The 27,297-nt window shown below is 44.7% G+C and overlaps 1 protein-coding gene across 1 annotated transcript in view; it reads right to left on the reverse strand.

Moving 5' to 3' along the window:
• Positions 1–2,527: 2,527 nt before the first annotated feature.
• Positions 2,528–27,297, reverse strand: part of ARL3 (ADP ribosylation factor like GTPase 3) — a 36,383-nt gene continuing 11,613 nt past the window's right edge. Inside the window, exons 3-6 of the mRNA XM_027593975.2 lie at positions 26,271–26,387; positions 13,568–13,618; positions 11,825–12,010; positions 2,528–2,805 (exon numbers count right to left, since the gene is read on the reverse strand). Coding sequence (XP_027449776.2) covers positions 2,758–2,805; positions 11,825–12,010; positions 13,568–13,618; positions 26,271–26,387 — 402 coding nt within the window. The 3' untranslated portion in view covers positions 2,528–2,757. The remainder of the gene's footprint in view (positions 2,806–11,824; positions 12,011–13,567; positions 13,619–26,270; positions 26,388–27,297) is intronic.

Here is a 27,297-nt window from a genome sequence, read left to right on the forward strand (position 1 = left end):
CAAATTCCAGCTTCTGGTCCCGGCCACAGCGGTAGGGGTGGGACTGGGAGGGGAGAGAGGACTTTAGAAGCGTTTTGTTTTTCACAAACAGGAGCTCTCAAACTCTGCATTTTTCAGGCTTCACGCACCTACCCCACGAGCCCCTGGAGGGTTCAGTAGGGCTCGGAGGGAAGATGAAAGCTTGTGACATCCGCAATGTCTGTCTTTAGCTGAAAAGCCAATCTGAGCATTCACAGAGGCTGTTATCAGAGGAGGGCAAGTGGCTTCTGCGGGCTGGCCGAGGCCTTGGGAGGGCTCTTTCAAACAGTTCCCTGAGTTGGTGGTGAAAGAACGAAAATATTTCACAGGCCATCCACTGCCAAAGTTCCATGTCCCAGTGTTCCAAACTGCAGAGCTCAAAGCAGGCATTTTGCCCCTCAGGTAACATCCCTGGTGCACTATTTGGAGGGAAAAACCATTTTCAAGCGCTGGAGCCACTTTCCAGCCTGACAGAAGAGGGATTTCTGGTTCCTTATCATTCTGTTTTGCTTCTGTTCAAAGCCAGAGAGGCAACTGGGTGAGACAGAGAAGCCAGAGGAGACTGCAGGGAGCAACTTAGCTCAGTGGTTGAAAAAAACCTCACCCTCTTTTGTTTTGCAAGTCCTTACTGGTCTGTCCATAGCAACCCCAGGACACATTTTCCTGTCTGGCGTTGTGAATGACTTTCACCCCAGACCGTCTTTGAAGCTGGCCATGCTGCAGCCTCACCTGCACAACTTCGTCAAAAAAAAAAAAAAAAAAGTGCTGGGGACTGAGGGTGGGGGTGGGGGGGGCTGGAGTGGCCCCTTCGGTCTGCTCCAATGCCTTGGTGGGTTGGGGAAGGGCCACCTCCCAGGATGAGAAGGCAGCTGGCCTCCTGGGACCCACTAGCCACTGTACAGTCTCTCTCTCTCTCTCTCTCTCTCTCTTTGTTTTAAAAGATTTTATTTATTCATTTGAAAGAGCGAGAATGAGAGAGAGCACATGAGAGGGGGGAGGGTCAGAGGGAGAAGCAGACTCCCTGCTGAGCAGGCAGCCTGATGCAAGACTCGATCCCAGGACTCCAGGATCATAACCTGAGCCGAAGGCAGTCGCTTAACCAACTGAGCCACCCAGGCACCCCTGAACAGTCTCTTATTCACACTCTGAAAACCCCTGAGCTCAGGCACCAGAACAGAGTTCAATTCAGGAGCTGAGTGTTGCTCTGGCTGGCTTTCCCACGTCGAAGCTGAAGCTGGGGATTTTTTTTTTTTTTTAAAGATTTTATTTATTTATTTGACAGAGAGAGACACAGCGGCGAGAGAGGGAACACAAGCAGGGGGAGTGGGAGAGGGAGAAGCAGGCTTCCCGCTGAGCCAGGAGCCTGATGCAGGGCTCGATCCCAGGACCCTGGGATCATGACCTGAGCCGAAGGCAGACGCCTAACAACTGAGCCACCCAGGTGCCCCTGAAGCTGGGGAGTTCTTTGGGCTCAGGGAGACAAGCTTTTTGCCCTTCTTCTCCACTCCACCCTCAGAGGCCCATTTTGCTGAACAGAGGCAGAGGACACAGCCACGGGGGTGACTCTGACCCCCCTGGGCATGGTCCCAGCAATCATACATACCCACATTCTTCCCAGCAGCCACCCCTCTCCACCCACGAGCATCCCACCCCACCAAGCTGCCAGCACTGTAAAAATTGATCTCTTCTAAAAATCGATCAGCCAGCCTTTTCTCCATGGGGCAGGTTCGTGGTAGAGCCGCACTTATTTTTAAAGTCTGATAGCGGCGGCCTATTGTGATCATTTAAACAGAATTCTTTGAGCTTTAGAAATCCCTTCTATAGGACGGCCATGGAGAAGCCAGCTAATCTCAGAGTCGGAGGCTCACTGCTTCACTGAACTGGAGAAAGCCTGTTTACGCTAGCCTGAGCCCTCGATGTGAGAGGGCTTTTTAAGGACCTTGTAATTTTTCTGGAATTAAACCTCCCACCTCTCCTTACATTCCAGATGTCATTACAGTCAAAAGTCATAAGAATCTGCTTCCCTGTGTGGCTGGCCAGGGGAGTGGGGGTGGGGTGGGGACGAGGTATGTTTCTGTGGTGACTTGTTTGCGAGAAAGGTTTTCCCCACCCCTCTCTCCAAAGGGTGAGGATTACATACACAGTCTCCTACCTGAATGACAAGATGGTTTAATCATCGGCCATCCTCACCCCCACCCCCAGGCCGCTTCCCACACTAGCTTGGTTGGTGTTGGTAAAAATCACTGCCCAGCACCAGCAAACACTGCGGTTTCAGAACCATGGGGGGGAGGGGGGTGGGTAGGGAGGAATGTAAGGGACAGGTCAGGAAATAAATGAATGCAGCATAAGCTGCTTCTTCCTCTTTTCCTTTCTTCTTTTCTTTTCTTTTTTTTTTTTCCTGAAAGAAAAAAAGCCCACTGGAATTGTCTAAACTGCAATGTAATCTCTTGCTCATTTAAAAGATCTCATTTTCTAATCATGTGCTTTGAGACATTTAATACTATTTCAATTATGCAGAGGAAATAATATAATTCCTTTATTTGAAGAATGATACTGAGCCTCAGAGATCAGTTAAAGCTGCTGGAACGGGGATTCTTTATAAACTGTGTGGTTCCCTGCCTTCAAACAGCTGTAGCTGTACGCAGATGGAAAAACATTTGGTCAGAAAGCAGCAAATTAGTGTTTTTCAGGACAGAATTCAGCTCCCACAGCTCCTGCGTCTCTCCATTCGGCTAGATTTTATTTCTTCTTTGCATTGACATTTTTGCAGACCCAGTTCATGCCGTCCTTTGAGGGAAATGGGCAGAGAAAGGCAGTGTTAGTTGTAAGAAAAGCACTCCACACTCAAGCCCGGGGAAGGAGCGGGGGTTGTCCGGGTCCTCCCTCCCCAACCTCAAGCTCCAGGGAGTTTGCTTGCCCCAGGGGCCCACCTGGGTGACCAGGGACAGTGGCCTCCTGGGGAGGAGAAGGGGGGCCTCTGAAAGCACAGGAGGGAGATGGGAGGGGGAGTGCCCAGTGTCTGAACTTGAGATGGATCCTCAGGAACTCCCTCTGAAAAAATAAACACATCTGCCTGGATCCAAGACCTGATTGAAGAGCTATCAGAGATTCCAGCCATTTTTGGCTTTTTCTAAAAGCTGACCTTTGCCAGGGCATTAAATTCTATAAGCCACCCTTCTGGTGCCCCAGTGTGTTTACAGTGTGACAGTGTACACTTGGGTTAAATTAAATTTTTTTGGAAAAACAAACCAACTGTAGTGTGTGTTACTAGACACACACTGGGGCAATGTGCATTTATTTCTCTTCGTGCAGCACTACACATAGGTTTCAAAGGGCTGGCCTGATTCTTGCAGCTTTAAGCACTACCAAGCTGAGGGACTGGGGAGAAGGTTCCCTTAAAGGCACAGTGACCTTGAAAGTGTCCTCTCTTAGAAGGCTGGAGAGGGACAGGGGTAAAAACCACACAATGCCTACAGCCACCTGGCAGGCAGCATGATTTCCCATGGATGCCAGGCCTGCCAGAGATGACCTCCTTTTCAACCCCCTCTGGAGCCATCCCTGAATGCTCTCCCTTTCCCCAGAATCTCTCCGACCTTCAGGGGTGTGCGGAGTTCCCTCAGAAGCCCGGAACAAAATCAAAGGAGGCTCCCGCAATGAATCCCTTTCCTCTGGCATCTGTAACACATACTCACTGAGGTCCCGGCCACATTTGCACATCTCAGGGCATACATGACATGCAGAGCCCGCATTTCCTGTGACCATGGAGCTAGCAGTTGAACCTGAACAGCTGAGACAGCTTAAAGTAATAAATATCAGCTGACACCCTTGGCCGTTCAGAGCATTAATCCCATAAACAATACATCACTGCAAAACAACCAGCAAGCATCCTATCTCCTGGCTAATCTGACCATAACCTGAATTTACAGTGATTAAAACTCTGTCAGTTGCCATCAGAGCACTTGGGCAGGAGAACCAGGTAATCTGTTGGCTGTCCCAGGGCAGACCTTAGGGCGTTTGCCAAGATGTGGCTGGCCACCGCCTGAAGCCCAAAGGCGGACAGCACCTGGCAACAGTGGGGGCAAAGGTGGGGGGTGCTGAGGTGGGAGAAAGGTGGACTCCAAATGTGTCTCCAGTTACAACTGGGTCAGTTCCTTACTGTGAGAAGCTGAGGCCAATTTTAAGACCATTTTATGAAAAGGATTAATTTAAAGAGAAGCATGTTTAATTTTAGTAGCTAATTGGTTTCCAGGAAAAAAAAAAAAGATCACCTGCCAGGAGACAAAAAAGATTTTACAAATAAAAGAGGGATGAATGAGATAACCATCTTCTCTTTGCCTTCGAAGCTGAACAGCTCAGCACTTGTGTAGCACGTTCCACCTTCAGGAACCCGTACAAACACTGTCAAAGGTGTGCACCTTCATATTTTCTCCTCTAAAGAGACTTGCAGATTTTATCAGATCATCTTCTCAGAGAAATCAGGAACTGTTTTCCCACACTACACGAATGGCAATTTTTCCTCTTGTTTTATGGCTGATTATGGGGGGGTTCTTTTATTATATGTAACTGAACATGAATGCAGTCAAAGAGATAGGAAAAATATTTACTCAGCTGCAGGAACCCAAAGCAGAATGCGGAGGGTGAGGGGCAGCCTCTTCCTGGGTATCTGTTATGGAGGTGGAGGGGACTTCAAGCAGGGAGCCCTGCTGTGAGGCAGTGTCTTCCAGATGTCTGCGAGGGCCAGGGGTGGCAAAGCCCTTCCAGCCACAGTCTTGCCGACAGAGGGCGCTCAGAGGTCAGGCCCCAGCGGCTGACCTGCGGGCCCCCGGGGCCTCCACAGCTGTGGCCCGTAACCTGAAGGAGTGCGGGCAGCACGCGGAGATGGAATCGGGACAAAGCCGTGTGGCTGCTCTGGCTCTCGGAGGCTGCCCCGGTCTCAAGTGTCTGGAGGTTGGGGAATGGTCCCTTTCCTGTCACTACGCAGAGGAGAACCTGAGCTGGAGGTAAGAGGTGTCGGGGAGGCCATGGTTCACGGGCTGATGCCTCCTCAGTCAAAGCAGGGACAAGCTGTGCCAAGTTGCCCCCTGCAAAGGAAAGACAGTGGTGTTGCCCAGGAGCCCTGACAGGAGGGTCCGTGTCGGACTGGCCTGAGGAGGTGTTTACAGAACCTAGCCTGGTATCACGGTATCTGGCCTCCAGCAGACGTGAAATTTCTATCTTTTTGAAATGAATCCTCGTAACAACGCTGTGAAGTAGGTACTATTCTAATTTCCACAGCCCGGAGGAGGAAATGGGGAGCCAGGGTCGTGGGAGGCAGAGGCAGGCCGTGAACGCAGGCCAGAGCGCCAGCCCCTGGGCTCCCCAGGCAGCCCCACTTCTCAGGGAACGCCGCCAGCTTAGACGACAAGGTGCGGGTCACCCTGCAGCTGGGAAAGGGAGCGGTCCAGGCTCTGCGTGCTTAGGATTTCCGGCAGACATGGGGCCATGGCACAGGCGGGACCCCCAGCCAAGTACCCTGCACCGCTCTGCTGCCGCTCTGGAGGGGTCGGAGGCTATTTTTGGTCACTTAACTCTCAAGATTCCCGCGCTGCGTGTGGAAGCCTGCGTATTTCCCTCGCTGCGAGATCCCAGCGGATGGGCTATCTGCCAGACCACCGCCGGCAGCGGCCGCTCCGCACTCAGAGGAAATGAGCCCAGGGACCTTCTGCTCCCCATGTTTGCGCTAGTGCACCCCACTGCGCTTGCCTGAATTTGGAGACGCAGATGACTGAGGAAAGGTGATTGTCTACCTGAAGTAGGTTACTGCTCTGCCTCCAGATGAGGAAATGAACTCATAGGTTTGTTGAATGGTTGAACCTTTATTGTTAAAAACTGGTTTGACCAAATTTCCGCACATTTGATCTCTGTCATGGGATGACAGTCTTAGGGCATGGGTAGTCCTCCCCGGCACCTCCTCCTGACCAACCTTGCTGAAACCCAACTGGAATTGATTAGCTTCAATTCAATAATAGAGACTAAAGAGAGTCCTTGAACCTCAAATACTGAGCTTTGTTTAGCATCATGGAAAGGAAAAAAATTTTACATCTTACTATGTCATGATATTGTTCCCTATGTTAAACACTGGGAAAAATACAAGGCTGCCCCTAACCATCTAGGTGGAAATGTAGGAGTCCAGGACCCCTATGCTCCAAGACTGAAGGTGCAATGCCCCTTTCTTTCTTTTAAATTTTATTTATTTGAGAGAGAGAGAGCGAGAGCGCACGCACAAGTGAGGGTGGGGCACAGCAAAGGGAGAGGGAGAAGCAGGCTCCCCACTGAGCAAGGAGCCCAAGGTGGGACTCCATTCCAGGACCCCGGGATCGTGACCTGAGCCGAAGGCAGACACTTAACTGACTGAGCCACCCAGGTGCCGTGCGATGCCCCTTTCTATGGGAAGAGTGACGGTACTGCTCCTTTGAACTTGTTCTTTCTACCAAGCATCCATCACTGCCTGATGGTTGGAAGGAAGCAGTAGCAGCCATGGTTGGGCAGGCCTGGTTTTGAACGTCAGAAGGACTACACCGTCACATCAGTAATTGCTTTAAGATGACGAGGAGCTCAGACCCCTGCTGAGCATCACAGCCTATCCCATCGTGCCACAGGGTCCCAAGGGCCAAGGAGCAGCTTGATGCAGTGTACGTAAAATACTGCTCACTATTATATTTTTTTTCTGGTGACAAAGGTACTGCACCAGAGAGGTAGCAAAATCACATGTTCCAAGTTTGCTTTCTTGGTCTATAGAGAGGTTTGAAAATTTAAAAATAGCCCTGAGGTCTGACTTGTAGATAGGCAGTTCCATGTACACTTGGAGTCAAAAATAACTGACGTCAGGCCTTAGAAAGGAGGGGTAAATGTCATTTTTTAAAATATTGAAATTCTGTTGGCTTATTAAAGGCAAAGTCCCCTAGATCAAGGTTAAAAAAAGAAAACCCAGAAACTTGGCCAGTGAACGTTTAGTGGCCATATGCAAAGCGCTCTGAAAGACAGCTCCCGCATCAGGCGGGGCTTAGGTTGCTGGTGGTCCTTTCTATGTCTGAGATGACTGTGAGCCTGATTACTCCTGTTTGGAGCAGGAAGATCGGGGATGTGGGAGAGATGTGGGAGAGATGGTGAGCATCAGGTGGAGGGCACGGAGAGCAATCTGCAGGAAAACCTTCCAGTTCAAAGCTACCGGTGTAGGCAGGACTCCGTGATGACTGAAGCTAGAGGCCAGGCTGAAACTGCTGATTTCTGCTTTGAAAGGAAATTCTAATCCAGTATAATTTCACTTAAACACACATGGCATTGTAGAGAGCGAATATCTGCAACCACCTGAAACTACAAGAGCAGAGGAGAGCCATGCTTCGGGGTTCCAGTTCAGGTTTGTAGGTGGAAGAGGGATCAATTCCTCTACCTTTCTCTGGCTCTAAGCCAGATCCTCTGTTCACCATCTTCTAGACATGCAGGGGAAAGAAGAGCGTCTGGAGCTAGATGCTATGCCCTGGGGCAGGCTCTAGCCCCAAGGGCCCGGAGGGCGGATGCCTCCGTGTCTGTAAGGCAGTGTGGCCGAGGGGGCTGCAGGTTTCCCATCCCAGACATAGTTCAGTTTCTCCTCTCTCTGCATTCAGCTCCTTGACATTAACTGGGTCTCTTCTGATCACTCCTCTGGACTGTGGGCCTCTCAGCAGGACAGAGTTTCCAAGATTGATGTTCTCCTTCAGCTTCTAGTGCCCTTTACCTAAGCTCTGCTCTTGACAGTTTCCCATGAAAACCTGCTTTAATCACATGATGGCCTGGCCTCCTCATCACCATCAATCAGGCAAAGAAAGACCTGTTCTGAACTCTCCTGAAGCCCCCAAAAGTCCATTTCCATATCCAGAGCAGGGGCTGTCGAACCACACATATTTATTTGCCTTCAGAATATCAGGTAGAACAAGAACCTCGAATCATTCCCAGGAATCACTAACTTTCTTCATCTCAAATCATGTGTTGGAGCTACTCTGCTATCAGTCCTGAGGGTTTGGCTCACCATCTAGCGGACCCGGGCCTGCTGCTCAGCTCACCCACCGGAGGGTGTTACTTATCGGTATGAGACAGGTCTCACAAATGCATTGAAGATGAAACACATACACTCAAACACAATGTAAATAGGGCCACTGTCTTTGAACACCTGAAACTGTAACAGAAATCCCAGGTCTTTTTAAAAAACCTTGGTACATTTTCTTTCAGGGTCATTAGAGCTGTGGTGCCAGATGTTACTTGACCCATTTCATGTCTGATCATTTTGGTAGGTTTGCCCATTACTGACCAGCTTTCAGGGGGCAGTGGGTGGAAGAGTGGGAGGATGAAATAGGAATAAGGGCATTTTAGCAATTGTTACACAGTATCCATGCCTGAAAGTGATCTTATGGACATTTTTCTAGTGACGTCTTTCATTCTGAGGAATACTTAAAGCCTTAATTAATCAGAATCATTAAAGGCCTACACTTGAACTAAGCAATGCAGGAAAAGAATTCCAAGTAAGTGACTCTTTAAAGTGAAAACCAAGAAACTGGCTGAGTGGGCAGGAGCTGAGGTCAGAGGCATTACCTGAGGGAGGGACATGGTCAATCAGTGCCTCACAATGAAAAAAGCGTTTCCACAGAAAACTCCCCGACCTTTCTCCAGTCCCCAAAGGTTACCATTAAAGGACAATAGACAGCAGATTCCCTTCTTAATTAACATTTTTATTAAATAACCCATTTCAAATAATGGTTAAATTCTCTAAATTTATATCATTCTATTAACCATAATCTAATCTCATTAACCTTGAAATCCCAGTCTTAACTACCCAATTCTATACACCATGGTACTATCTACTAAACTAATTAAGTGACCTTCAAACTATTTCTCCTCCGTATAAAATCATTATTTTTCTTGTTCACAGTTCTTTGTTGTATATCTCTTGATATCATTTCCTGTGAATCTGGTTGCTGAAGGTCCCTGATCTGAGAACATTCTGCACAAAATCAAGCCACACATGACATCTCACTTGATTCAAACTGGTTGATTTTAAAGCCCTCCCTTGCCTACCCCCACCCTCAGTCTGATAACTCACTGCCTCTTTTTTGGCATAAAGATCCTGTGACTTGAAGGGAACTCCACTTCCATGGTGGGTGACACAGCCACGAACACCAAGCTCTCTACCCTCCTAATCTCTGCCTGACTGGAGAGGGGCAGTGGGGGTAGTGGGGGCTGGGCAATGAGGAGTGCTCATTGCCCAGGCTCCTCTGAAGAAGCAAGCACCCTTGACTTGAATGCCAATACTCTAAATACTGATTCTAGATAACTCTAGCCCTCCTTTTGACATCCCTAAGGCTGGCTGAAGAAAACAAGAACCTCACTGCTAATTCCAGCTTTGCTTTTTCTTCCTTTCAACACTCTGGCCCAGTGAAGAAGATTACAGAGCTGTCAATTCCCATTTTCTCAGGAGTATGCACACAACATGTATTTTCGCTAGTACCACCTTTGGAGTCTGCAACTCAAGACATTTTCTACCTCCCCCCCCTTTTTTTAAAATTTTTAAGTTATCTATACCCAACATAAGGGCTCAAACTCACAACCCCAAGATCAAGAGTCACACACTCTACCAATTGAATCAACCAGGCACCCCTGTTCTCTACTTTCTATATTATTTGTGTTTTAAACCATTTAGAGAGGCAGAATCCTCTTCCTGAAGTAGTTTGTACAAACACAAGAAAGCTATTTATCCTTTTCTGGGCTGCCTCGTCACCAAAATAACCTCAGGCCTCATGAATACCATTTTATGCACAATCCAGGGAACTGCCTTAGGCAAAACTTGGGTTTCTTTTTTTAAGTGAGAAGCTAAATAAAATGATCAGAGTTTACCTATCAAAAACATGCTAGGCTGGGCGCCTGGGTGGCTCAGTCGGTTAAGCGACTGCCTTCGGCTCAGGTCATGATCCTGGAGTCCCGGGAACGAGTCCCGCATCGGGCTCCCCGCTCAGCGGGGAGTCTGCTTCTCCCTCCAACCCTCCTCCCTCTCATGTGCTCTCTCTGTCTCTCATTCTCGCTCTCTCAAATAAATAAATAAAAATCTTAAAAACAAAAACAAAAACATGCTGGGCTGTAGTATACTTGTTGGACCAGCTTGTAAATTAAGCTGAAAAATGCAGTTAATTTGAAACCTGGTAGAAATATAATCACGTATGTGATTGCAATTTTATAGAGGAGGCTTGAGAAGAAAAAACTAGTGTGATCCGTTCCTTTGTCCAGTGGGATTAGGGGAGAGGAAAGAACTTTTCAGTTTTTAGTTTTATATACTTGTACATGATTCACAATGAGAATGTATTACTTTTATAGCCAGAGTCTAGGATGGAAGGAAATACGTTAAGACTGAACGCCTGCCCCCTCCCAATCCTAAACCTCACAAGGACCCACAGAGCTCTGGCATCTGTTCTGGGGATGCAGCCAAGGGCCTCTCTGGCTATCTGACAGCCCCCATAACACACAAACACACACACACACACACACACACACACACGTGCATGGAGAGCTTCCCAGGGTGCAGGTATTGAGGAGTCTAGAGGAGGAGGCGCTCATCCAGGGCGGACTGGTCTGCCCTCTGATCTAGAGGCCAACAAGCATAGAAGCAGGCTCCAGCTGTTTGTGTAACAAAAAGAAAAAAGCCAAAGCAGCAAACAGATGGAAGAACTGAGATAATTCTTGGAAGTGACTGTTTGATTGAGATAAAAGCAGTCCGGCAGTTTTAAGACCAATCAATGTCAAATGTCTTAGAAGGGAAATGGAAGGAGGCTGCAGGGCAAAAATGGAGAATCAAATTGCAACGACCCAAGTTGAGAGAAAAGCAAACTGGCCGTGCTGTTATGACACACGCCATATGGCAATAGGGGAAGATACCGTTTCTTCAGATGTTGCTAATCCCCCCCCACCCCCACCCTGCCCCTGGCCCCAGCATCCTAGAGTAGTACTGTCTGGTTCTCACAGCACTGTGGCACCTCCCTGGCAGGTATACCAGATGTTTAAATTGAGGCATGTCGGCATGCTGGGGCTCCAGAATAAAGAAGTAGCCCTAAGTGTCAACTGGTTTGAGGCTGCTTGGTGGGAAGCATCAGAGCTGAAACTTTCTCATTCTTTGAGGATGCAGGCTCTCAGGTAGCTGGGATACAACCATTTTCTGCCCTAAATTAATATCAAGTGAGGGGGGACACTGCTTTTCCGGTGTATAGTTCCTCAGTATAAAGCATGGGGCTTTCTGTCAGCAGTAGCCTCCCAGTGGGAAACCAACCTGAAGCAGCAGGAAAGAGACACCAGCCCTGAGGGCAGGGGAGTTAGCCAAGAGAAAAATCAAAACACTTCTAGGATAACTGGTGTGCATGATTGTTGACAGCTGTTACCTTGGGAGCATAAGTATTTAGCATCCATAATATTAGATACAACACAAAATCCCCAACCCAGTCATCAAACAATCCTAGTTAGAAAGCATCTTCAAAGGTCTTCTGTTCTGACCTTCTACCCAATGGGGTAGTTTGTCCCTTGTGTGGGGTGGTTTATCTGTGGCTTTCCTGGAATAGTTAATGATTATCAAATTGGTTGCTAAGTAAAAAAGAACCAAACTCCTCCATGCCCTTCACATCCTGGAGCAGTTCATCTGCCAATCAAAGGCTATTTGTTTCATATCTTTTTCTATCTAGCTCAGCTCAACCAATGAGACAGGCTACGTTGGCTGGGTTCCATGTTGCCAGGTAACCAAGCCTTCTGGTAATCTCACCTGAACGCCCTCTCCTGTGAGAGCTGAGCAGGACTGGATCTGCCAGACGCGGTCGCGGATGGTATGCAGGTTTAGTCCTTCTGCAATTTCAGAGGCAGGGGCTGCCGTGAGCAAATCCTGCTTGTTAGCAAAGATGAGCACTGGCACACAACTTAGTTTTTCTTCCTCCAGTAATTCAGCTAGTTCCTGGATCATTTTGGGAATGGATGGGAAGGGAAGGATAAAATCTATGATATTGAATCATGTATTTCTAACTAGGGAAAAACAGAAGTGTTAAGCTGCTCAACTAGCAACTTCTAAGGGCAATGGTTCTCAAACTTGAGCCTGGGGAAGAATTCCCTGGCAGATTCCTAGGCCTACCCCAGAGATGCTGACTTTGGAAAGTCTGAGGTAGGGCCTACGAATCTGCATTTCAACACACTCTGAAAGTGGTTCTGCCATGGATTCAGAGATCATACTTTGAGGAACACTGTTCAAAGGAGAACACAAGTTGTGGATAGAGATTTAAAACTTACTCAAGGTTGTTATCTGCAAATGACTTTCAACGCATGCGTACGTGCACACACACGCACACACACACATTTTAAACTGAAAATGACAGTGACTTTGGAGATTATAATGCCGCTTCCTCAATCTCTACCTTCAAAGCATGCATGCATGTGCATTGCACTTCATCAAACTCACATCCTAACATAACTATCTTAGTCCATCTGGCAATATGTCTGATGTTTTGGTTATTGGTTGGGGTCTTAACTGTATGTTGATTCTGTCTGCAGTAAGCATAGGAGAGGGTGTATATTTACCTACGAGGACCCACCTCTTTCCTATTAAACTCATATTTAGCTGCTTAGGACACTGGAGCTGTCAAAGGGAACTGGATGGTTCAAGAGGCAGATCATCCTATTAACATCCTTTACCTCTAAGCTCATGTTTAGCATTGCTTCTCATGAGTGATGATATAGAAATCATCAAGGTAAGGTAAGGAGTTCTCAACTTAATTTTCAGGAAAAGGCAACATAAACATGGGGAATACTACCTTTGGAAGACCATCTGTGGTAATTTAAGACACAGGCCAAGGACTCTGCACACTTCTCTAAAGAGGTCATTCTATTCCTTGCTTCTTATCAGTATACTCCATCTGGGTAAAATGGTCAATGCCCACTGCTTCTCTCTTTAAAACTGTGTACACAAATCTCACCGTGTAATCATGTTGACATGTACTTTGCATGTAAAGCCATATTTGGGTTCTAAGTCTATCTATCTCTTGGCTTGGAAACAAGGGCAGCTTAGTCTTGGCTTGCATATTTCCTCCCATCCCTTCAAATTTGTCAGAGGTACCCTTGGATCAGTTAAGCTGCTATTGAAAAATGTACATAGAAATGACAAGTGAATTGTTCCTCTGGGTTAATTTCTAAGTGGCCTGGGAAGAAACCTGAAGAGCTTTTAAGCATGGTGGCAAGTTCCATTTGCTTATATCTTATTTATTTAATTTGACTAAAACCAAAAGGCTGTAATCAAAAAATAATTTGAAGAACTCTCAACTAATTTCCTTTCCAACAACCTTTTTTTAAACTTTTTTTTTTTTTTTTTGCAACTGGTAGTTTTGCTTGCTTGCCAGAATGACTGTGTTGTTTAAACTGCAAAGGTTAAACAAAAAATGCCTCCCTCGCTCTCATACATTTACAAGGTAGATTAATGAATACCCAGTTATTTGGAAAATATCTCAAGAGAAGAATTATTTACCTGACCCGTCTCTTCAAATCTTTTTCTGTCTGCACTGTCAATTACATATATCTGTAAGGTAAAAGGAGAAGGTTACTTCAATAAACAGATATAGAAGAAGATAGGGCACCTTCTGCAGAAGGAGCAGAGGATCCCCAGGCAGATTTCTCATTAGCACAACAAATGGAAACTGAGCTGAAAACTCTTACCTCATCTATGGATGCAAAATAAACTGATGGATTGATTGATTGATTGATTGATTTAAGGGGGATACCCAGACAATATGTCCAGCAAAGCTCCAAAGCAGATGTCAGGAGAGCCAAGAAGGATAAAAATGGGTATATTTATTGTGTATTCACTGAACATTCTTGCTTAGATTTACCCTATTAATCCTCATTATGACTCTATGAGATAGATTTCATTATTTTCCCATTTTATACATAGATAAACATAAGCCCAAAGAGGTTAAGTATTATGCCCAAGTTCTAATAAGACTCCGATTCAAACTCAGGCCTGCCCGAAAGTAAAGTCCACAGGTGCTCTTGAGCACTCTGCTGTTCTACTTTCCAAATTGTCAGGAAGGGATGGTGTTTTGAGGCATTTACAAATACCACAGTCCTGGAGCATCATGGCTCTGAAAGTACATTCTGCAGTATTAACTATACGCTGACTTCAGGTGCCAAGGTAGGAGACCCACTGATCTCCATTCTATTCCCACCTTCTCAGGCTTGCTGGGAGGTTAAGATCAAGCATTGGAAATAGCAAGGGCACAGGCTCTGCCAGAAGTAAGAGAAGTCTCAAGAGTCACTGTAAATTATAAATCCCAAGCTTTCTTTCCTATCACTGAATTTTATTAATTGCATAAATAACATCCTATAAGAACAAAAAGGGAAATGAAGACCAAAGAAGAAAAATCACCTAAAGTTATAGAACCCAAACACATTAATTAAATTTCTTGTGAAAGTTTCCTTCTAATTCTTCTTCATAATTAAAAAAGAAAATTAAAGATACAATTTTGTTGGCCTTTTAAAAAAAATATTTATTTAAGTAATCTCCACCCCCAATGTGGGGTAACTCATGACCCTGAGATCAAGAGTTGCACACTCCTCTGACTAAGCCAGCCAGGTGCCCCTTGTAAGGCCTTTTTTTTTCCCACTAAACGACATATTAAATGTTTTCCCAGTTGTTAATCTTAAAAATTATCAAATTTGCAAGCTTTCTTTAAAGAATTTTGTTATTAAACTAATGGTATTATAAAAACACTCTTTTAAAAGAGCATATTCGGGGCGCCTGGGTGGCTCAGTCGTTAAGCGTCTGCCTTCAGCTCAGGTCATGATTCCAGGGTCCTGGGATCGAGCCCCGCATTGGGCTCCCTGCTCCGTGGGAAGCCTGCTTCTCCCTCTCCCACTCTCCCAGCTTGTGTTCCCTCTCTCGCTGTGTCTGTGTCTGTCAAATAAAGAAATAAAATCTTAAAAAAAAAAAATAAATAAAAGAGCATATTCACTCAAAAACAACAAAAGGGATGCCTGGGCGGCTCAGTGCTTAAGCATCTGTCTTCGGCTCAGGTCATGATCCCAGGGTCCTGGAATCGAGTCCCACATCGGGCTCTCTGCTCAGCGGGGAGCCTGCTTCTCCCTCTGCCTGCAGCTCCCCCTCCTTGTGCTCTCTCTCTCTGACAAATAAATAAAATCTTTATTATAAAAAAAAAACACCAAAAAACAGACTGTAAGTCTCACCTCTCCCTCCCTTCAATTACATAAACTGGTACACTGTAACGCACACAGGCATTTCTGTATGCATGTCAAATTCTGTGCTACTCTGAACGTTGGCTCTCTTTTGAAAAAAAAAAAAATTCCCTTGCTTGATGTTCTCTCATTTAGAGTTACTCATGCTAAATATTATACCAGGAACCAAGTCTCAGCCTTTCCTATGAAGAATACCCTATTTTCTTTCATGGAGAATCACAGGAAGAGGAAAGATTTACGTGTTTGGTCTCGGTGGTTTTTTTTTTTTTTTTTGGCAGCCTTATTGTTGTTCTATTACTCTGACTCAGTATCAATACATGCATTAATGGGCTCTGCCCACAAATACTCCAGATTTGATGCTGACTGTCTGATAAGTCAACATGAAGAACATGGCGGTAGCTTTGTTTCTCTCCTGGAGGGCCTGGAGTTTTGAAAGTAGCAGGCATTGTATACACATAGCTGTGGAAAGAAGGAATGCAACGGGAAGTAAACCTCAACTCTGTATACAGAGTTGATTGCAATTCGTGGGGAGTCTACAGTGGGTTAGGATGATCTTCACTCAGCCAACAGTGCAAAATGGGAGGGAGGGAGGCAGGGAGGCAGGGAGGGGCGGGTGTTGGCTGGGAGGGGGTTTTGGGCTCAGAGGGCCGCCTGAAGGCAGTGAGCAGGTCAGTGGGCAAGAAAGAAATTACAAAGTAGGAAGAACTCTACTTGGGAGCAAAGGATGTGAGTAAGAAGGGAAGAGTGGAAAGGGAGGCTGAGACAAGGCTGAGAAGACAAAGATATAGTTAAGAAATTGATGTTTTATATGATGAAACACAGACAACTGGAGAGAAAGGAGGAATGGAAAGATGGTTTAAATCACAGACAAGAAAGATCAAATACCAGTCTGAAGGTGAATGAGAAGACGTTTTTAACTTAAAATTGCTAAATTACTTGCTCTTTATTGCTTTGACAGGAAATTTCACAGGAAACATTTTCATTGAAAGTTTCAAAAGGAGGAGGCACCTGACTAGCTCCGCTGGGGGGAGCATGTGACTCTTGATCTCAGGGTCATGATTTTGAGCCCCATGTTGGGGGTTGAATTTACTTAAAAAAAAAAAAAGATTCAAAAGGAGGACTTTCCTAAACTGCACATAAATTCTATCATTTAGTATGTTTCTCACATAACTTTTATAAAATTTGAAATTATTACACAATAATTCCAGGAGACAGAGTCTATAAAACAACTGCCCCATTTATTAAAAGGGCCAAGTGAAAAAGTCATTAGCACAAGCCAGTCTCTGGTGATCCCACAAATTTGTTTTTCTGCAGTGGCATACTCTTTTCCCTGTCGCCTGCCTCTCCAGTGCTGTCCATTGTTTTCACATTTTCACCCAAGTATCTGTTTTCTTCTGGTCAATAGCTAAGGATAAGGTTAGTCTATCTTTTTTTTTTTTTTAATAGCTGTTAATCTAGTCAAATAAAACTTTTTAAGAAACTTTATCTAAAAACAAACTACTAATGAAAAAAAATACCCTGGGGGCACCTGGGTGGCTCAGTCGGTTAAGCGTCTGCCTTCAGCTCAGGTCATGATCCCAGTGTCCTGGGATCGAGCCCCGCATGTTGCTCCCTGCTCAGTGGGGAGTCTGCTTCTTTCTCTCCCTGCTCTTGCGCTGTTGCTCACTCATTCTCTCCCTCACTCCCTCTCAAATAAATAAAATCTTTAAAAAAAAAAAAAAAGAAAAAACACTCTGAAAGTATCAGGGAAAGTTAAACATTTATAGTGTTTTTTTTTTTTTAAAGATTTTATTTATTTGAGAGAGAATGAGAGAGAGCACGAGAGGGAAGAGGGTCAGAGGGCGAAGCAGACTCCCCGCTGAGCAGGGAGCCCGATGTGGGACTCGATCCCGGAACTCCAGGATCATGACCTGAGCCAAAGGCAGTCGCTGGCCAACTGAGCCACCCAGGCACCCCACTATTTATAGTGTTTCTAACTGATCCTAAAACACGAACTGGGGCACCAGGCTGACTCAGTTGGTGGAGTGTGTGACTCTTGATCTCGGGGTTGTGAGTCTGAGTCCCATGATGGAGTGGAGATTACTTACAAAATAAAATATTAAAAAAAAACATTATGGACTTTCAAAAATCAAGTTTCATAAGCTATTCTAAAATGAAGTTATAATCCATGGCATTCAGAATGATGCTTTACCTAAGCAAAGCCAATTTATATCGTCCTTGGCAGTTGTTTTGAAATTTTTATTTGGTTGTGGGAGGAAGAGCAAGAGAAGATGATTTTTTCTTGACAGAAGTTCAACCAACTCTAGATTATCCAGAGACTGTTGGCTACCCAGCCATGTGAATGGAGGGCGCTTTGTTTCTCCTCTTACTTCTGGTCCTCTTCCCTCCTGCTGCCACCTTTCGGCCATTTTACTGCTCCATAGGCTTCCTCCACAAGATGGGTAGGCAGAGATAAGGAAAGATGACACAAGTGGGCTTGATACGCGAGCTCCAGCAAAAGTCTAAGAGGAAGCTGAAACTGACAAATGAGGTTTCTGGGTAATGTGGTTTTCATTTATCTGTGTTCTAGAAGTATGCAGGCTCAAGTGTGAGTGGTATCATGGAAATAATACAAGAGATGATTGAGATCTATCTCACTCGATGTCCTACACTTTGGGCATGGAAAGGATGACAAAGTTACTTTGTTTATATTAGGTTGCATCTGAACACAAAACTGATAATAAAGCAAAGAGAGTTTAGAAGTAATATGACCATATCTTGAAAAACTATGTATTTTTAATCTATCAAAAAGCTGTTATCTTCTGGTCCAAGAGAAATGGAAGACATTCTATCCCCTCCCTTCTATGACCCCTCAAGTTTTATTTCTTAGTCATTTCCCCCAAATTATTAAAGCTGAAGTCAGCTGTTCTCAATATCATCTTCCCTGAGAATAACTGGCACTTTTAGGAGTTGCACTGACTCTTTCAAACCTCTAGAGAACCATTTAATGCTCAAAAGTGGGGTTTGCCAATCTTTTTCTGTAAGGGGTTAGATGGTAAATATTTTAGGCTCTGCGGCCTACACAATCTCTTTCATAACTACTGAACTTTGCCGTTGTAGTGCAAACCATAGAAAATCCATAAACAAGTGGACGTGGCTGTGTTCCAACAGTACTTTATTTATGGACTCTGAACTTTAAATTTCAAATTATTTTCATGTGTTATGAAACATTATTCTTTCGATTTTTTCCCCCAACCACTTAAAAATGTGAAAACCAGGGCGCCTGGGTGGCTCAGTTGGTTAAGCGACTGCCTTCGGCTCAGGTCATGATCCCGGAGTCCTGGGATCGAGTCCCACATCGGGCTCCCTGCTCAGCAGGGAGCCTGCTTCTCCCTCTGACCCTCCCCCCTCTCATGTACTCTCTCTCTCTCTCTCATTCTCGCTCTCTCAAATAAATAAATAAATCTTTAAAAAAAAATGTGAAAACCATTCTTAGCTCACAGGCTACATAATAGGAGGCAGGCTGGATCAGTTTGTCGACACCTGCTCTAAAGTAAGAACTTCTGGGATTGCTTCTTTCTGTCCGTGGGCACCGCCAAGTAAGCATCATTAAAATCTCCCCTCCCACCACCATCAGGTCTAAGTCAGAGTCTCCCAAAGAGCCTGAACAGCTGTGGAGGCTCTTCATCGGAGGTTTGAGCTTTGAAACAACTGATGAGAGTCTGAGGAGCCATTTTGAGCAATGGGGAACGCTTATGGCGGATTGTGTGGTAATGAGAGATCCAAACACCAAGGGCTCCAGAGACTTTGGGTTTGTCTGGGATGCCAGTGTGGAGGAGGTGGAGGCAGCCATGAATGCAAGGCCACATAAGGTGGATGGAAGAGTTGTGGAACCAAAGAGGGCTGTCTCAAGAAAAGATTCTCAAAGGCTGGTACCCACTTAAATGTGAAAAAGATTGTTGTTGGTGGCATGAAAGAAGACACTGAAGAACATCATCCAAGAGATTATTTTGAACAGTACGGGAAAATTGAAGTGACTGAACTCATGACTGACCGAGGCAGTGGCAAGAAGAGAGGCTTTGCTTTTGTGACATTTGATGACCATGACTCTGTAGACAAGATTATCATTCAAAAATCCCATACTGTGAATGGCCATGACTGTGAAGTAAGGAAGGCTCTGTCTAAGCAAGAGATGGCTAGTGTTTCATCCACCCAAAGAGGCTGAGGTAGTTCTGGAAACTTCGGTGGTAGTGATGGAGGTGGTTTTGGTGGGAATGACAACTTTGGTCGTGGAGGGAACTTTCGTGGGCAAGGTGACTTTGGTGGCAGTTGAGGTGGTGGTGGTTATGACGGCAGTGGGGACTCAGTAATGATGGAAGCAACCCTGGAGGTGGTGGAAGCCGTAATGATTTTGACAGTTACAACAATCAATCCTCAAATTTTGGACCCATGAAAGGAGGAAATTTTGGAGGCAGAAGCTCTGGCCCCCATGGTGGTGGAGGCCAGTACTTTGCCAAACCATGAAACCAAGATGGTTGTGGTGGTTCCAGCAGCAGCAGTAGCTATGGCAGTGGCACTGGGTTTTCATTGCTGCCAGGAAACAAAGCTGAGCAGGAGAGGCGAGCCAGGGAAGTGACAGGGAAGCTACAGGTTACAACAGATTTGTGACCTCAACCAAGCACAGTGGTGGCAGGGCCTCACTGCTACAAAGAAGACATGTTTTATTTTATTTATTTATTTATTTTTTAAAGATTTTATTTATTTTTTTGAGAGAGAGAGAATGAGAGAGAGCACAAGAGGGAAGAGAGTCAGAGGGAGAAGCAGACTCCCTGCTGAGCAGGGAGCCTGATGTGGGACTCGATCCCGGGACTCCAGGATCATGACCTGAGCCGAAGGCAGTTGCTTAACCAACTGAGCCACCCAGGCGCCCCAGAAGACATGTTTTAGACAATACTCGTGTGCATGGGCAAAAAACTCAAGGACTGTGTTTGTGACTAATTGTGTAACAGGTTATTTTAGTTTCTGTTCCAAGGAAAGTGTTAAACATTCCAACAGAGGGTTTTAATGTAGGTTTATTTTTTTGCACCCATGCTGTTGATTGCTAAATTCAATAGTCTGATCATGATGCTGAATGTGTCTTTAAAAAATAAATAAAATAAGTAAGAATTTCTTATTGCACTCTAGAGATAAATGAAAAGAATTAACCAGGTAACTAAATGTGTCAAGCTTCAACCCTGCTCTTCTAGGCAGTGTGGAGGCTAGGGTAATAGGTCTTTTCAACCAACAATGAAAGACTATTATATACAGCCAAACTAATATAACCCATCAACCACTGCCACTCCAAGCTGCTTATGAAACTGGCAGACAGGGCTGAGTCACAAGGCCTTAGAATCTAACCCTGGGGACTCAGCTGCTCCCCCAGACTTGTTTAATCTCAAACGGCACCAGAAAATAATGAAAGGTTAACTTGGAATCCAAAACACTGTCTGGAACTGGCAGCCTAAGGTAGCTGGAGAAAGCTCCTCTCGGGTAGCTCAGAACTGACTTTTACTGGATTGTCTGATAATTCCGGGGCACTCTCAGCTAGTAAGAAATGTGGAATCTGGGTCATGTTACAACTACCTTGCAGTCTACCCTCAAGGTGTTAGAGCTTGTGATTTAAAAGTAGACCAGAAAGGTTGAGGCCTCCTTATTGAGCCTCAGGGTCATGAATGTCCTTAAATATTGCTCTTATTTGGGTGTTTCTTTCAAAGTACCTTAATCCAGCAGATGAACAGAATGAACTGTTACTTCTCTCAGCCACCTGCTTTTCCCTCTTTTTTTTTAAATTTTTAAAAAATGTTTTATTTATCTATTCATGAGAGTCAGAGAGAGAGAGAGAGAGAGAGGCAAAGGGAGAAGCAGGCTCCCCACTGAGCAGGGAGTCTGATGCGGGGCTCGATCCCAGGACCCTGGGATCATGACCTGAGCCGAAGGCAGACGCTTAACCATATGAGCCACTCAGGCGCCCCTGCTTTTCCCTAACTCTTGACTGAAAAAGCACAAGAGAAATCTATAGCCCCCCCAGTTTTATTGAGGTATAATTGGCATACAGCACTGTATAAGCTTAAGGTGTACAGCATAATGATTTGACTTCAATCTATAATTCACTTTAATTTTTAAAAAAAATATTTAATTAGTTGTCAGAGAGAGAGAGAGAGAGAGCACAAGCAGGGAGAGAGGCAGGCAGAGGGAGAAGCCGGCTCTCCGCTGAGCAGGGAGCCTGATGTGGGACTCGGTCCTGGGATCATAACCTAAGTAGAAGGCAGACGCTCAACTGACTGAGCCACACAGGTGTCCCTCACTTTAATTTTTTTAAAAAATATTTTTATTTATTTATTTTTCAGAGAGCACAAGCAGGGGGAGTGGCAGGCAAAGGGAGGAGCAGCTCCCCACTGAGCAGGGAGCCCGATGTAGGGCTCCAGGACCCTGAGATCATGACCTGAGCCAAAAGCAGACTCTTAACTGACTGGGCCACCCAGATGTGGCCCCTCACTTTATTTTTTAAGCAGTTTTTTATTTACAGAGTAATTGGATAGATAGCACAGAGTTCTGTATACCTACCCCACCTCCATTCCCTCCCCCAGTCTCCCCTGGTAACCTCTTGCATTAGTGTGGTGCATTTCTCACAATTCATGAGCCAATATTGATACATCACAGTCATTCTTTGTATTTTAAACTGGATTTTGACTGATCCATACTAACATGTATGCACCTTACGGTTTCATACAGAATAGTTTTGTCACTCTAAAAATCCTCTGTATGTCACCTATTCATCCATCCCTCCACTCTCCCCTGGGAGTTCTGGCAACCACTAATCTTTTACTTGTAGAGATTTTTACTAATTTCTATAGTTTTCCTTTTAAAAAATGTCGTATAGTTGGAAACAGAGCATGTATCCTTTTTCAGACTGACTTTGGCTTAGTAATATGCATTTAAGTTTCCTCCATGTCTTTTTGTGCTTGATAGCCCCTTTAAAAATTTTTTTTTCATTTCTTTTTATCAAGAAATAATATGCTATTATATAGATGTACAACAGTTTGTTTATTCATTCGTCTATTGTAAGACATCTCAGTTGCTTCCAGTTTTTGGTAATTATGAATAAAGCTGCTATTAGCATTCACGTGCAAGATTTTGTGTGGACATAAGTTTTCATCTAATTGGGTAGATTAGAATGAGTGCTGGATCACATGGTTTAGTAAGATTATATTTAACTTTGCACACTATCTTCCAAAGTGGTTGTACCATTTTGTATTCCCACAGGCAATGAATAGGAGTTCCTGTTGCTGTTGCTCCTTGTCAGCGTTTGGTACCATCAGTTTTTTAGATTTTAGCCATTCTGGTATGTATGTAGTGGCATTTCATTGTTTTTCAGTTCCCTAGGATGATTATCTTTTCATACGCTTATCTGTGTATCTTCATTGGTGAGGTGTCTTTTGCCCCCCCCCTTTTTAAAGATTTTATTTATTTGAGAGAGAGAGAGAATGAGAGATAGAGAGCACAAGAGGGAAGAGGGTCAGAGGGAGAAGCAGACTCCCTGCTGAGCAGGGAGCCCGACGTGGGACTCGATCCTGAGACTCCAGGATCATGACCTGAGCCGAAGGCAGTTGCTTAACCAACTGAGCCACCTAGGCGCCCTCTTTTGCCCCTTTTTAATTGGGTTTTTTGTTTTCTTACTGTCGAGTTTTAAGAGGTGTGTGCGTGTGTGTGTGTGTGTGTATTTTGGGGGGAAGGGGCAAAGGGAGAAGGAGAGAGAATCTTAAGCAGGCTTCATGCTCAGTGTGGAGCCTGACGAGGGGCTTGATCTCAGAACCCTGAGATCATGATCTGAGCCAAAATCAAGAGCCAGACGCTTAACCAACTGAGCCACCCAGGCACCCCTCTTTGTATATTTTAGATACAAGTACTTTATCCCATGTGTGTTTTGCAAATATTTTCCCCAGTCTGTGGCTTATCTCTCTATTTTCTTAATAGCGTCTTTCTCAGAGCAGAAGTTTTAAATTCTAATAAAGTGTATCTTGCAAATTTTTGTCCATTTCATTTGGTACTTTTCTAAGCACTGGGGATACAAAAGTTGGAAAAAAACAAAACAAAACCAACAAAGTCCCTGTCTTTGTAGACATTACATTCCGGGGGGGGGAGAAGGGTAATAAATAAAAACATTTCTGATGGTGATGAGTACCAATAGGTCTGATCAAAGAAAAGGAAAAAAAGCAGAGAAAAATGACAGTGCCCGAAGGGTAGGGATAGGAGTCACAATTTTAAATACAGTCATCAGAGAAGGTCTCAGTGGTAAAGTGACATGTAAGCAGAGACTTGAAGGAGGTGAGGGGATAAGCCATGAGGATATCTAAGGGAAAAGAACCCTAGCGCTGCAAATAGCAATGACCAAGGCCCTGAGGTGGGAGTGTGCCAGTGTGGAAGGAGAAGCAAGCAGGCCAGTGTGGCCGGCACCAAGTTAGGGGGGAGAGGGGACAGGTAAGACAGGCCGGAAGGCAGGGTCTCGTAGGCCCCTGTTAGAACTTTGGCTTTATTCTGAGGTGGGAAGCTTATGTGCTAACGCAATCATTATACATATAGCACTGAGAAGAGACTTTAGGGAGGAAAGGCAGAAGCAAGGAGACTAGTGGGGATGACACTGCAAAAATCAATGCACAGTAGCAATGGGCTGGAAAGAAGATTCTAGAAATTTTCTAGATTCTAGAAATATTCTAAAGGTAGAACTGGCAGGATTGGCCGATAGGTCAGAGGTGGGGAGTAAGAAGAAAAGGAGCCAAGGATGACTCCAGTGCTTTTGGATGAATGGAACTGTCATTTACGGAGAAGATAGAAGAAGCAGGTTGAGCAAAAGCAAAACTCATATACAAATTATACCCTTCTCCCCCCTGGAATGTAATGTCTACAAAGACAGGGACTTTGTTGGTTTTGTTCTGTTTTGTTTTTTTCCAACTTTTGTATCCCCAGTGCTTAGGAAGGTACCAAATGAAATGGACAAAAATTTGCAAGATACACTTTATTAGAATTTAAAACTTCTGCTCTGAGAAAGACACTATTAAGAAAATAAAGAGATAAGCCACAGACTGGGGAAAATATTTGCAAAACACACATGGGATAAAGTACTTGTATCTAAAATATACAAAGAGGGGTGCCTGGGTGGCAAATTCCTATCTTCATCCACTCGCTGTCAAGTAAATAAAATCTTAAAAAAAAAAAAGAAAGAGTGGCCAGTGAAATACAAGGAAAATCCAAGAGAGATAGAACGGTGTTCTGGAAAACAGGGGAAGGTGTTGTTTCAAGGACTGCGTGACCGACTTCATTAACTGTACGGCGAGGTCAAGTAAGAGGAGGATGGAAAACCTTAGCAATGTGGGATTCCTGGTGAGCCTGAATGGGGGGTTCAAAAGAGAACAGGAGGAGGAAGTGAGGACAGAGCTCAGGAAACTCTTAACAGAGTTTTTTTTTTTTTTTAAGATTTTATTTATTTATTTGACAGAGAGATACTCAGCGAGAGAGGGAACACAAGCAGGGGGAGTGGGAGAGGGAGAAGCAGGCTTCCGGCTGAGCAGGGAGCCCGATGCAGGGCTCGATCAGGACCTGAGCCGAAGGCAGATGCTTAACGACTGAGCCACCCAGGCGCCCCAACAGAGTTTTGTTTTAAAGAGAAACTGAGGAATAGGGCAGTATCTGGATGGGATACACAGCCAGGGCAAGAGTTTTTTGTTTCTAAACAAGAGAAGCCACAGGCTGTGTGCATGCCCACAGAATGATCCAGCAGAAAGACGCATAGGAAGCAAAAGCAGAGAGTGAAGTTATTTGAGGATGCACGATGGTTTCTATTGGTAATGAAGTCACCAACATGGCTGACTTTATGGCACTTCCTTGTCTATGGGCAGAATTGTAGTAAATGCAAACTTTCCATTAGAGTTTAAAATGCTTTTTTTGTTGTTGTTCATGAGAGTCAGAGAGGCAGAGGCAGAGGGAGAAGCAGGCTCCCCGCCCAACAGGGAGCCCGATGCGGGACTCGATCCCAGGACCCCGGGATCATGACCTGAGCAAAAGGCAGATGCCCAACCATCTGAGCCACCCAGGCGCCCCCTCCATTAGAGTTTAATGAAAATAATATGCAGTTTTTTTTTCCTATCCAAGTTCATGAGACCCCCTGGTTTTAGGCCATGATCATGACAAAGTAGCTAAGGTAGGGTGGATGAACTGAAAGGCTGAGGTATTGGAGAAATGGAGTATGTGGATAGTGAGCTCTCCAAGAATTCTGAAACAGTAGTCCTACAGAACGTGACAGTGAGCTGGGAGCTAAGATCTCAGCCCCTTCCTGAATGAATGCCACCTGAGCCAGGGAATCCCCAGTGCACAGGGCAGCTGCTTCTACTTCTGGACAGTGAAAATGATAGGAGACTTTTTCCTTATTCAGAGTTAAACTCTACCACCTAGTACTCCCCAAACTGCTCCTCACCCAGTCCTCTAGAACTATTCATGATGAGGCAAAACTCTCTGACTTAACATAGCTCTTGAAAGCAATTGAGAACAGTTCCAGGTTTCTTTTCTAGGAAGAATATCTGTCTTTCGACCATTCCTTATGCATCATTATTTCCAGGACCTCCACCATCTTGGTTGCCTCTTTGGGATACTCTTGTTGATTTCCTGGGGATGGTGGAGTCAGGGGCACTATCTTCTGATTTCCCTTCTGATGTTCAAATCACTATGGTAATTAATACTTTATTTTGTCAAGGCCAGTGTGGGCACAACATTGTATTGAGCAAAAGCAAAACTCATATACAAATTATACAAAGATGTTTCTCTCTCACAATCTGCAGCCTCCTGCTATCCCTAAATTCAGAGTGACTAATGTTATAGTAGTGGAATTATAAGAAAGAACATTACAGTGTTAATATTCCTAACACACTGCAGAAAAGACTATGAATTAGTGCATGAGAAGGAATACTTACGAGAATATCAGTATTTTCAAAATAATTTCTCCAGTATGGTCTGATTTTTCTCTGTCCACCAATGTCCCATACATTCAGTTTAAAACCTTGTGATTGTACACTTTTGATGTTAAATCCCTGAAACAGAGGCAAAAACACCAAGCTTTATTAAGCTTTGAGATCATAATTCTGACAAAGTTATATTTAACAGCTATGTTATTTATTAAGCATGAGGTACTCTGCCAAATGTGATACTGGTAACACTGAAAATAGTCTGCTATGATAGGGAAGAAAGAAATGTGTTTTTACATGCTTACTTCATTCAGGTTTGGAGTCAATATTAATGTCATGGCTAACATGACACTTTCTCTAATAAGTGTACACATGTGCACACACACACCACTGCTGAGGACAACTTGGAATGAGAATAGTTCTGATAATCAACACAGACCACATCTCCTGATGGATCCTCAAGATGGTAACATTTAACAGAATATTACATTTAAACAACAAAAAAACAGAAGCTAAATCTGAAGACTCAATAGAACAGAATAAATTCCAAGTTTAAAAAGAGGCAAGAGCTACAATCTGGAAGACAGGATTCTTTTTTTTTTTTAAAGATTTTATTTATTCATTTGAGACACAGAGATAGAGAGAGCACATGAGGAGGGAGAAGCAGGCTCCCCACTGAGCCAGGAGCCCGACGTGGGGCCCGATCCCAGGACCCTGGGATCATGACCTGAGCCAAAGGCAGACGCTTAACCGTCTGAGCCACTCAGGCGCCCCTGGAAGACAGGATTCTTTAAGAAATTTCTTCATATGCGTTAATCAGGAAAAGGAGGGAGCTGAAGTCATGACATTATGGGAGAAGCTGGTTTGTAACTGGACCCTTAGCCCTGTGAGGAAGGGATGACCTGCTGGAATAGCATGTTCAAACTCTGAAGTGGGGCCCTCAGTTACAGGAAGTGATGAAAATAAATAAGCAGGCATTGGAAACTCTTCTTTCATAAGCATTTCTGATGAACTTGAAAAGAAAATATTCATTTTC

This window comes from Zalophus californianus, chromosome 15 (genome assembly GCF_009762305.2).
Source record: "Zalophus californianus isolate mZalCal1 chromosome 15, mZalCal1.pri.v2, whole genome shotgun sequence".
Taxonomy (NCBI): Eukaryota; Metazoa; Chordata; class Mammalia; order Carnivora; family Otariidae; genus Zalophus; species Zalophus californianus.